This window comes from Apium graveolens, chromosome 3, assembly GCF_009905375.1.
Source record: "Apium graveolens cultivar Ventura chromosome 3, ASM990537v1, whole genome shotgun sequence".
Classification (NCBI taxonomy): Eukaryota; Viridiplantae; Streptophyta; class Magnoliopsida; order Apiales; family Apiaceae; genus Apium; species Apium graveolens.
In genome coordinates, this window is record NC_133649.1 from 189,412,475 (window position 1) to 189,424,489 (window position 12,015).

General features: G+C 35.9%; 3 protein-coding genes across 4 annotated transcripts; 2 read left to right on the forward strand and 1 right to left on the reverse strand.

Annotated features, from left to right (window-relative positions):
* The first annotated feature begins 628 nt into the window (after positions 1 to 628).
* Positions 629 to 4,533, forward strand: LOC141712985 (uncharacterized). Of its 2 annotated transcripts, none has more exons than XM_074516154.1 (7): positions 629 to 941; positions 1,083 to 1,447; positions 1,932 to 1,970; positions 2,058 to 2,128; positions 3,467 to 3,531; positions 3,630 to 3,719; positions 3,833 to 4,533. In XM_074516154.1, the coding sequence occupies exons 2-7, from the start codon at positions 1,089 to 1,091 to the stop codon at positions 4,331 to 4,333; spliced, it is 1,125 nt and encodes a 374-aa protein (XP_074372255.1). In that variant the 5' UTR covers positions 629 to 941; positions 1,083 to 1,088; the 3' UTR covers positions 4,334 to 4,533. The 2 variants fall into 2 exon arrangements, with proteins under 2 accessions (XP_074372255.1, XP_074372256.1); XM_074516155.1 differs by having other exon boundaries at positions 629 to 874.
* Positions 4,534 to 4,704: 171 nt separating this feature from the next.
* Positions 4,705 to 6,877, forward strand: LOC141712983 (tubulin beta-2 chain). Its single transcript, XM_074516153.1, has 3 exons — positions 4,705 to 5,424; positions 5,607 to 5,876; positions 5,974 to 6,877. The coding sequence occupies exons 1-3, from the start codon at positions 5,031 to 5,033 to the stop codon at positions 6,642 to 6,644; spliced, it is 1,335 nt and encodes a 444-aa protein (XP_074372254.1). The 5' UTR covers positions 4,705 to 5,030; the 3' UTR covers positions 6,645 to 6,877.
* Positions 6,878 to 6,917: 40 nt separating this feature from the next.
* LOC141712982 (phosphoethanolamine N-methyltransferase 1-like) lies at positions 6,918 to 11,776 on the reverse strand. Its single transcript, XM_074516152.1, has 12 exons — positions 11,562 to 11,776; positions 11,300 to 11,418; positions 10,531 to 10,668; positions 10,308 to 10,445; positions 9,991 to 10,134; positions 9,381 to 9,491; positions 9,146 to 9,287; positions 8,349 to 8,629; positions 7,728 to 7,889; positions 7,583 to 7,636; positions 7,411 to 7,485; positions 6,918 to 7,309 (listed from the first exon to the last, which is right to left on the reverse strand). The coding sequence occupies exons 1-12, from the start codon at positions 11,575 to 11,577 to the stop codon at positions 7,211 to 7,213; spliced, it is 1,479 nt and encodes a 492-aa protein (XP_074372253.1). The 5' UTR covers positions 11,578 to 11,776; the 3' UTR covers positions 6,918 to 7,210.
* Between the last annotated feature and the right edge of the window lie 239 nt (positions 11,777 to 12,015).

A 12,015-nucleotide genomic window follows, 5' to 3' on the forward strand; every position in this document is an offset into this window, starting at 1 on the left:
CCAAAACCGGACCGAACCGAATAAACAGAAAAACCGAATTATCATATTTTTTTGAACCGAACCGGACCGAAATTTTATTATGGACCGGACCGGACCGGACTGAATCGAAATAATTTGGTTCGGTCCGGTTTTGGACCGAACGGACCGAATTTTTTTAAAAAAATAAAAATATATTAAAATTTTAAACCAAAAATTATATAAAATTTAAATATAATTAAAATAAGGTGATATGTAGAGTTCTAAGAGTGTTTAAATACAATTATAAATTAAAATTTATGATTAAATTTTTTAAGATATATGTAAAAGATATAATATAAAATTATGATATTTATGATTTGGACTATTCGGTCTATTCGGTCCGGACCGAAATATTTTTTACAAGAACCGGACCGAACCGAATTTTATATCGGTCTATTCGGTCCGGACCGAATAGACCGAATTTTCTGAAAAATTAGGACCGGACCGAACCGAATTAGCACGGTTCAGTTCGGTTTTTCGGTTTCGGTTCGATTCTACTCAGCCCTAATTTTATGTATATGTTTAACACAAAATTAAATCAATAAACTAAAACAACAACAAAATAGAATTTTATTAATTTTTTTAATTAATAAAAAATAATAAATTTAATATATTCAGAAAAATATTATCATTCCACCCCTCAACCAAAATGATGTCAAGAATGATATGTCAACCGTATATCATCTCCAATTTCTCATTTCAACGACGTAGCACTCCGAAAACCAAATCCGCCCACATGTAATGGTTAATGGTTTTTGTTTTGGTGAAATGAATAGTTAATTTGTGGGTGTGGACGAAACCGCATAGCCGCTGAGAACAAGACAAAACATGATGCAATGCAGTAGCTTCTTCTCACGTACGCACGATTCTCCTAAATAGTAACGTATATCAATACACTGAATATACAACACTTATTATCTTAGGTACATTTCTTTTTTTATCTCTAATATTATACACACACGCCAAACAATCAATATTGCATTTTTCTTACCAACTCAAGTACGCAACTCAGAAATTATGTAAAATCAAAGTTGTGAATTTTGTTGCTTATAATTTTTCTTAAGTATAAAATGATGATTTGCTTGAGGACTCCGCTGCTGAAACCTGAAATTCTAATGAATGATCAATTTGGATGGCACACTCAAACACCAAAATCAACAAAAGTCTTAGCTTTTCCAGCCAAGAAAAACCGAGCCTTCAGTCTAAAGATGAAAGCAGCAGCAGAGAAAACAACGAATATTAAGGGGAAAAACAAGGAGATGGAGGTGGCAGACAGGAGAGCTCTTGCTATTAAGAGGGTCAAGGAAGAAGCTGCTGCTGCTGCTTGTGAGGATTGTTTGAGGGATTTTTCGCTTTTTACGACCAATGTTAGAGGGCATTCTACTACTTTGTTTACTCAATCCTGGACCCCTGTATCTGTCAAAATCAGGTACTCAATTTTGTTGGACTAACAAGTGCGCTAATAAATCATCATCTTTTTTAGGCGGATTTTGTGGATTATGATTTTATTTAGGCTAGTGGTGTATATGGATTCTTGATTGAGTTAGAATTTGGGTATAAATTTGGATTCTTGATTGAGTTTGGATTTGACCCTGGTTGTCGCACATGTTCTATGAAAACATATCACGTTGTATTTTGCTTTAATGTATTCGTACGTCTTGTTTAATGTTTATGCATATTGAATTGTGTGTGATACTGAGCTAATGTATATTATAAAAACAATTTTGTGGTTTTGTGTTTGCGATGATCACCTATGCTGTAACCAAGTATGAGTTCAGAAGATTTCAGCTACCCTTTGGCCTTATCTTTGGCTTAGTAAATGTTCATATTCCCAAAGCTACTATGTTAGCATTGATACTCTTTGTGGTACTTCTGAAATTATTTGACAGTGTGTCTTTTTCTTTGATGTGCAGAGGGGTAATTGTTCTTTTACATGGTCTAAATGAGCACAGGTTTGTAATGTGTTTCCTTCAACATATCTGTATCAAGTTGAGTTATAATTCTTATAATCATTTTTTTTGTATGTTACTTTTGTTCAGTGGAAGGTATAATGATTTTGCAAAGCAGCTTAATGCAAATGGATTCAAGGTCATTGGAATCGATTGGATTGGTGAGTTTACATGACTACATATGTATAATTCAAAATGTAAAGATGTTACTGCCAGCCATCCTCTTACCTCTATATTAGTTGGTTACATGTTTTCTGAAGCAAAGAGAACCTTAATTTTAAAAGAAATGTCAATCTCCTTCTAGTGGAGATGTATAAGTGCATCATTTAGCCTGATTCAAAGGTTGATAGTCCAACAAATAGTTTTGTCAATAGGATTCCATTTTCCATGAAGACTGTCAATTTGACATGCTTCACAGTAATTGGTTACTGAAGTAAAACCCACATCTTCGAGATCTTTTCTTCTAAGAAATTTCATGTTCTTCAAATAAAAACAATACAATATACGAAGATGATTATTTGTCACCCAAATCGTGTGTTAGTGATGTGTCATCAAATGTACACACGGTAAACATGTTTGTGGTAGTATGCATTTCGTATGTGGACTGAAAAACACTGAATAGAGAAATGTTAGCAAACTTATTTTGACAGGATAGAGGGAAGAAAGAATACAATGCGACACAATAGAGAAACTAGAGATGAGTGGAAATGCAGAACTAATGACGTCAAAAGAATGTCTATATATATAATGTAGGTGACATCTAAAGTTAAAATTGTTTTTAAATTATTAAATACATTTAAATTTAGTTACCCCTCCCTCGCTTACTAGAAATTGCGACCCTTGCATCTTCTGATATCCTTCAAAGATAATAAATTTATTAGCTTACTTACTTTGTCAAGTCAAGACATCCCAATTCAACTATGCATATGTATCTGGATGTTGCAGGGGTTGCACATTTTTCATTTGAAGGCCCATTGGTGCAAACTGTTACATTTGAAGCTTCTAATAAGTAAGATTATTATTTAAGTCTTTACACCTGGTGTCGTATATATAAGAATGGTGAAAGGCCATATGATTGTCATAATAAAATTTTGAAATCCTTTCTTTTTCACATTTAAGAATGGACTAAATGGGGAAACTACTAAATGTAAAGCACTTGTTACTTCATTTTAGATAGACTTTGATTCTTTGATCGCCGTTTTTAATGTATGTGCTATAAGTAGAAATGCAGAACCTTTCTTCTGTTGACAAGATTTTCTAGTCATTGAACGTTACAGTAATTTTGATAATCAAGCATAGAAGCGTCCAGTAGATCTTGAACCCTCCGACCTCTATTTTCATGGTCATCAGTTTATAATGTTTTAGATTTATAAAAAAATGTCGAGACTAGTGCGTGAGCTGTAAGTTAACGAAAGTCTGCTAATTTAAAACTATATGGTCCATTCTAATTTATTAACTTTACATATTATATCTAATTTTCAATCCTTCACATTATTCAGGACATGGTGGAAGTGATGGGTTACATGCTTATGTTCAATCTCTTGATGATGCAGTCCTGGATGTGGTACACTTTAGATTTATATAGAAGATACAGAAACATTTGGTACAATGATGTTGTTTGCACACATAGTTTATTGGCTGATGTCTCCGTTATAAATGTAGAAATTATTTATGGAGAAGGTTTTAGCCGAGAGTACAGGACTTCCCTGTTTTTGTTTTGGACACTCGACGGGTGCAGCTATTATCCTTAAGGTGACATGAACTTAAATATGTTGCGTTACATACTGCTTGATGCTAAGTTTTATTAAATTCAAGTTGTTTTAATCTGATTGTTCAAATATGAAACTTGGACATTTTTTAATCAGGCCGTACTTGACCCAGTGATTGAGACACATATAACAGGTGTCGTAGTGACGTCTCCTGCAATAGGCATTAAACCAGCACATCCAGTATTTCCAGTACTTGCCCCAATTTTCTCCTTATTATTGCCAAAATATCAGTTAAGTGCTGCAAACAAGAAGGGCACTGTAGTGTGTCGGGATCCAGAGGCACAGCTGGCCAAGTATTCCGATCCATTAGTTTATACAGGATTTGTCAGAGTAAGAACTGGTTATGAGATCCTTCGAATTACTTCATACTTGAAGAGAAATCTGAGAAGATTGAGAGTGCCATTTTTAGTCCTCCATGGCGCCGCGGATGTTGTAACAGATCCAGAAGGTTCTCACAAACTGTACGAAGAGTCTTCCTCGACAGATAAAAGCATCAAACTATATCCGGGGCTTGTACATGATCTACTCTTTGAACCCGAACGGGAAGAAGTTACAGAAGACATAATTCAATGGTTGAACAATAGAATGCAAGGTTAAGTCATACATATCAAATATATAGTGGTACTTTTGCCAGGGAAGCTCATGTTTAATCTGGTGGGCAACTTTAATTGCTATGTAACCCTTGCATTGGAGGTTGGCAAAGAGGTGTCGAATTGATCGGTTGGCTTCAGAGTTTAGTTACATAATGGCTTCTGTAGTTTTGTTACTCATCAAATAAAAATAATTGCATTCGAATATATCTGTCGAATAAAGTAAAATTATTGTTTATTACCATGGGATAAATTTGAGCAAATAGTATGGACTATGGTTTGCTGAAACTTAAATCACCTGTTTAATATAGATGTGATAACAAAAATGTTTTGCTGAAACCATATAATTTAATATTTCGTGACTAAGAACACACCATGAGAAACAAACAGTAGAGATAATTAGTGATGGGGATTGGCCGGCGATCTCAAGAACAAATGCCCAGTGGCATGGTCATATGATTCTCATTTCTCATAATCAAATGGTCAACTAAAAGACACAGCTACCATCTCCCAGTAAACGGTTGCTTTTCCACCGTTTGATCAAATTTTACGACTCCAATCCTTACCTTTGAATCCAAGTGCAGGCCATTTATTCCAGTGTTTATATACCCTGTCAAACTTTGTGTATGCTAACAACAGTCTCAAGTAGTTAACAAACTTCTTCTCCATTTTAGTCCCTCATCACTTCCTCTCTACTAACCAAAATGCGTGAGATTCTTCACATCCAGGGAGGGCAATGCGGGAACCAAATTGGATCCAAGTTCTGGGAAGTTGTCTGTGATGAACATGGCATTGACCCTACTGGACGGTACGTGGGAAATTCTCATCTTCAGCTTGATAGAGTCAATGTGTACTACAATGAAGCTAGTGGTGGAAGGTACGTGCCACGTGCTGTGCTCATGGACCTCGAACCAGGCACCATGGACAGCGTCAAGACCGGTCCGCATGGACAGATTTTTAGGCCTGATAACTTCATCTTTGGACAGTCAGGTGCTGGCAACAATTGGGCTAAGGGGCATTATACTGAAGGTGCTGAGCTTATTGACTCCGTTCTAGATGTTGTTAGGAAGGAAGCTGAAAATTGTGAATGTTTACAAGGTTAGTAATCACTAATTTGTGTAAAATTTTACAAGCTTCATTATTCAGTAAAATTTTACCATTACTCGATATTATTTTAAATTTTTAGACAATTAAACTGGATCAGGAGCATTGATCCTGATGGATTGAAAGTAAAATGTTTGGAAAGGACTACTGATCTGAGCCTCTCATAATTATTTCAGGTTTTCAAGTCTGTCATTCTCTTGGAGGTGGCACCGGATCTGGAATGGGAACTTTGCTTATTTCAAAGATAAGGGAAGAATACCCTGACAGGATGATGCTCACTTTCTCTGTCTTTCCATCTCCCAAGGTTTCCGACACGGTTGTCGAGCCCTACAATGCAACCCTCTCTGTTCATCAGCTGGTAGAAAATGCTGATGAGTGTATGGTCCTTGACAATGAAGCTCTATATGATATATGCTTCAGGACACTCAAGCTATCCACTCCTAGCTGTAAGTTTTACTTGTATGTTTGTTTATTATATAGCATCCAGGTTAGGCTATTCATTATCCGACAACATTCTGATCTGATTATGTGCTTACTGAACAGTTGGAGACTTGAATCATCTGATTTCTGGTACAATGAGTGGAGTGACTTGTTGTTTGCGTTTCCCTGGTCAGCTAAATTCAGACCTTAGGAAACTAGCAGTGAACTTGATTCCATTCCCAAGACTTCACTTTTTCATGGTGGGGTTTGCTCCTCTGACGTCTAGAGGATCACAGCAGTACAGAAATTTGACTGTCCCGGAACTGACACAACAAATGTGGGATTCAAAGAACATGATGTGTGCAGCTGACCCACGACATGGTCGATACCTGACGGCCTCAGCAATGTTTAGAGGCAAAATGAGCACGAAAGAAGTCGATGAACAGATCCTAAATGTACAGAACAAGAACTCGTCTTATTTTGTTGAGTGGATTCCCAACAATGTAAAGTCTAGTGTGTGTGACATTCCTCCAAGAGGGCTCTCTATGTCGTCCACTTTCATTGGTAATTCGACTTCAATTCAGGAGATGTTTCGGAGAGTGAGTGAACAGTTTACAGCTATGTTTAGGCGAAAGGCTTTCTTGCATTGGTATACAGGGGAAGGAATGGATGAGATGGAGTTCACTGAAGCAGAGAGTAATATGAATGATCTTGTCGCAGAGTATCAGCAGTATCAGGATGCTACAGCTGAAGATGATGACTACGATGATGGTGATGGCAGTACTGGAGATTGAAGATGTTCCACTACATTGTTGATGCGTATGTTACGTGCAGCAATTCATCATAAACATTAATTTCTCCGAAGTTTTATTGCTCCTTAAATTCATGTCAAGTGCTTCAAATGAGTCTGATTTGGAACGCCATATGGTGTTTGAATAGCATTTCAGCATGACTGTCTTTCCTATCCTGTCGAGCTCTGTAATTTTATTAAAAGAATTCCTCTTTTATAAAACTGCAGTTGTTCATACATCTTAGCTTCTCACTTACCTTTGTTGTGGAATCATCAATTAATTGGGAACCCATCTCACATATTATTTTCCACAAACAAAATGTTTACAACCAAAGTTTGCAATAACAGACGGTAAATTGTTTAACTGAAAAACAAATACTCCATTATTCGTAGAGCCCCAACGGAGAGCTTTACTTTATTCTTTGAACAAGGGTTCATCAAACTAAAGTAGTACAATACAACCAGAACTAGTCAAACAACATGAGATTGCAGTCTTCTTATACATCACCATTTGTGGGCGATAAACAAGGCCCATGTCTGCTCATCCTGAGATTGCAGTCTTCTTATACATCACTGTTTGTGGGCAATAAACAAGCCCCACCTCTGCTCACCAGATGAGCTCCTAACCAGCTTTGATTTCCAACCACCAACTATATCATTATAGTCTTCCTGAATAATTTATCGATACATAGCAAAGCCATTCAAAAAATAATTAAAAAATATATAATATGGTAAAAGAAATCATTAAAGAAAAATCATGGTACTCTTACTTCAGAGAAGTCCTGGATGAACTCATTCTTCTCTTTCTCAACTGTATCTAATTCTTTCTGCAAAACCTTTAGGAACTGGAATATAGAAAACAAGAACACAGATTTTAGATTACAAAGTCGCATTTCTATTTCTATTGTACAACGTGAAAAATAACAAAAGATTTGTGGGCACCTGTTCAGTTCGATCTTCTGCAGTAACCTTACTGAAACCAGCATCTTTAAGCATCTGTACGGACCAAAGAGATCAGGATCTTAATGCATCATGAATGTCGTCTGAAAATAACAGTTACTCATTGTTTGTACAGAAGTGTATATACCTGACCATATGCTTCAACATCATGGAGATCATATCCTCTTTGCTTAATATACTCAGCAAATGTTTCGGAGGGAGTTCCAGGCCCTTTGCAGTAATCACTAATCAAGACTTTACCTCCTGGCTTCAACCATTTGTAAAAGGTTCCAAATAATGCAGGTTTGTCCTGAATATTCATCAGCAAAATACATAAGCTCCAAGACTCGGAAAGTGGCAATAATGAAAAAAATAAAGTTAAATGACTACATTAGCATTGATCTTGTCTGACGATATAGAAACATCATCGTATCCTTATCACTTTTTAACTAAACATGCATGCAAATAGCTTTTTTATCCGAGAGAAAAAAACCATATTCGCATTTTGCAGAGTACATCCTGAATGACCTTTTGGAACTATTATGTTCATCAGTAAAAGGAAACTGGAAGCTAAGTAATTAATACAAAGTAATAGCAACACCAATTATAACATATCAATGTACTTGTAACATAGTTTTATACTTGGTATGCTTTTGGGTAATAAAATGGAATCACATCTCCCTAAAATTAAGAACTATCAGCAGACCATGAACTGTTTGCTAACATGTTAAGTAACTGAGAATCTGATGCTTAAGGAGAAAATAATTACTTGGATGTGTAGAATGGTGTCACGACTGTAGATCACGTCAAATGAGCTGTCAGGATATGTTTTTGTGGTGCAATCAGCAACCTCAAATTCGACCGAACATTTAAGTCCAATAGCCCGTTCAAGCGCAAAAGAGATCATATTAACAGAGAGATCAATGCCAACAACGTCAACGTCAAATTTCTCTGCCATGTAAAAGTCACCTCCACCAATGCCACAGCCCACATCAAGGACTTTTTTCCCAGGCTTAAGATCCAGATATTCAACAAATTCTTTTGTTGTTTCTGTGCGCAAAAGTAGGGATTCGAAGTATTAAAATTTGAGTTGAAGTCAAAATATAACAAACAATGGTTGCTACCCTGTAAAACATTGGCAACTCTTCTGCATATGGAAATGAGCAATTGTGAAAGCTAAAACTTGAATTTAGTGAAAGTTACATTTTCCAGGATATTTATTGTCTAAACTCAATCACTGTTCTTCAGATCAATAATAGTTTAGGATGAAGGAAAAAAAGCTATATACTGGACCTGTAGAATTCAGAAGTGAAAAAGCTTGTCCCGAATCAGAAATGGAAGGCAGTGCAAGTTTCTACTGAGTAAAATATACTAAATAAAATTTCAAATTGTTTTGATAAAATTGTATTCTCACGTAATTTGTTCACACTTGATGCATATTCACACACGCACTAGCATACAGGCACACAAAGAGAAACACACACATCATATTATAGCCTTAAAGGTGTTTCTTTGGATCAACTAAAAAAAGTAAGTGTAGAATGAAATAGAGTCAATGTGTTATACCAAACCCTCCGGTGCTCACATAGCCCTGTCCAAAGATTCTCTCATAGCGTAATATGCCATTACACTTGTATTGAACATTATCCAAGAATTTTTGGAAACCTTTGTCTTCTTCTGAACCTACTTTCTGCCATAACCAGCAGATCTGCATAATAAGAGCAAAGGAGTTGCAAAATTAAGTCAATAAAATTAAAGAATAAGAGCGCACAAATATAATGATAAGCAATAGAAGACATACTTGATTTTGATTTTTCTTGTTCCTCACATAAGCCCCAATACATTTGCAACCAACCAAAGATAATTCAAAGGACTTCCCAGAACCATCACTAATTTGGCATTCTTTGAAGATCTGCAACAGTAGTGTATTCAGACACTAGATACAAACAGCTATTGGCTACAGAGAAATATGGAAATGTATATAGATGGCACTTCTCATCGAACTGTTGGAATGAACAATACGGGGAAACTGTATACGGTTTTGCTTTAATTTAATATATGCTTAGAGACAATGTGTAAGATTACTGAGAATTCGATGACAACTTAACCATAAACATCTCCCAACTTTAAAGACATACTGTTCATTCTGGTTCTCAAATAACAAGATTCAGTAGAAATCTTTGATAAGATAATTAAGTAATTGAGAATAATCAAACATTCAAACTTATTAAAGCTACTATATTGGGAGTCTGAATAACCAACAAAATTTCACACAAAGGAACAGATGGTATTCAATTTACAACAGGAGTCCTGCATAGTTTTGAACATGTTCATAAAATGTAGCTCTTACAGCATACATAGTTTTTGGCTTACGTTAGAGAACTACAAATGTTCAGCTAAAATTAGCATACCTTAGTATAAAATCTTGGTTCTCTGTAGTGAGTTGGATTACTACGTCGTTTATGATCTCCTGATTGATGGAAACATGACTCTCTGAAGAAAATGTACCCACCAACCTTCAACCATTTCATCAATCTTTCTGCAAGATTTTCAACCTACCGAAAGGATGGTAAGGACATAATTCAAAGGAATCTATTGAATTCTAACTAAAAAAATTTAAGAAAATACACATATGCCCACAAAGGAAAAACCATGTGTAATCATAATATTTCTGCAAGATATTATGTTGGTTACACTAATTACTGGAGTGTTGGAAAAGCACACATACCTCTTTGTCAGATAGGTACATAAGTAGCCAGTTTGAAAAGATCAAGTCCATTGACTCATCTTCAACCTTCAGGTCGGGAGATGTGACATCAGCGCACATGAACTTTGCATTCTTGTGATGTCCATTAATGCTCTCATTCTGCAGCATAAGATTATCAGAAGGACTACATAAGGATACAATGAAATAAAAGACGTCTGATTTCACCAAGGTACAGGATGCAAACCTTCTTGATGACACTATCAATGAAGTCCAGAGCCAGAATCTGACCAGCCTTCTCAGCTAATTCACCAGTAAAACGGCCAATACCAGCTCCAAGTTCCAGGACAGCTTTCCCTTTGTATGGTGGCAGCATAGAAAGTACCTATCCAGACCATTTTATGAGGTTGCTTCCACAGCAGTAATACATAAGTTGATAATACAGTTTAAAGAAACACGAGAGAATACAATCCATGCATTTATATTATAGTTTCCATCTCCGGTTACCCCTCTGAGTACCAATATTAAAAGAAGTCTTACCTCAGACTCGAAGCCACTATCATTACTTACGTCCATTACCACTACAGATGAACCTCAAAGCAGACAGAAAGAGTATAGAAATTAGGGTATGCTAGGAAGCTGTAAGAGATGTATAGATCACATGTCCCAAACGATGTTTTGTATAGTTTAAATACAAGTCCAGGATAAGTCCAAGCATAAGGTGAGTAAGGTCCGTATAAATTAAAATTATTAAGTAGGCTTTCGAACATAATAAATTGTCCGGAATTAAATAAACTCTACCTAATCTACAAAGTCCAATAATAAGAGTCCATCATCACAGTCCTCAAATCATGGGGTAAATTAGAATGATATTCAACTATAGCATTAACAATTAGGATTAAAATTTTTAATTAAGTTAGTTTAGATGGGATTAAAAGGTCCATAACCCAAAAGGATTAAAAAAACAATAAAAATGAAACTTGAAAAAATGATAAAGGGTGGGGGTGAGGATATACTTCAGGCCTCTCTTCTTTATCGAGGTCAGAAGCTTTGGAATCGAGCATCATGGCTTCAACAGTGAGGTCAATAGAATGCTCAGCCCAGTACTTCTTCTGAATATCACGCTCTGCTTCACCTACATTTTTATGAAAAACCCCATGAAAACAACAAAATATAACACATCCCATGTGAATAAATACATACATTACACAATTCATGCAAGCAAAAATTAAAAAATAATAATAATAAGAAGAAGAAGAAGAAGAAGAAGAAACAAACCTTGAACATTGGCCATGTTATGAGAAATTGGGGAGGAGGATAATAAGGAGAAACAAGAAGATTAAGAACCCTCAATGGCAATGCGAGATCTGGAGAAAGAACGAGATCGACGGTTGTCTGATCTACCCTTTTGACGCATCCACACACTCACCTCACTTACTCACTCACTTGTGTTCTCTCTTTTTCAGGGTTTGCTTTTCTTCATCACTCCTCTGCCCCCCAACCTTCCTTTTTTATAGCCCCCCCCCCCCCCCCCCCGCCCCCCGAATTATTATATTTATTTATTATTTATTATTTATTTTACAATTTTATTACTATCTAATAATGCAAGCATCTGTTGCCGCTGGCCTCGCGTCCTTTAATCTAAGAGGTATTCTGGAAATAAAAAATCTGAATAAATATTTAAATATTTAATTTTTATTCAGTAAAAAAAAAATTATATAACTACATTTTT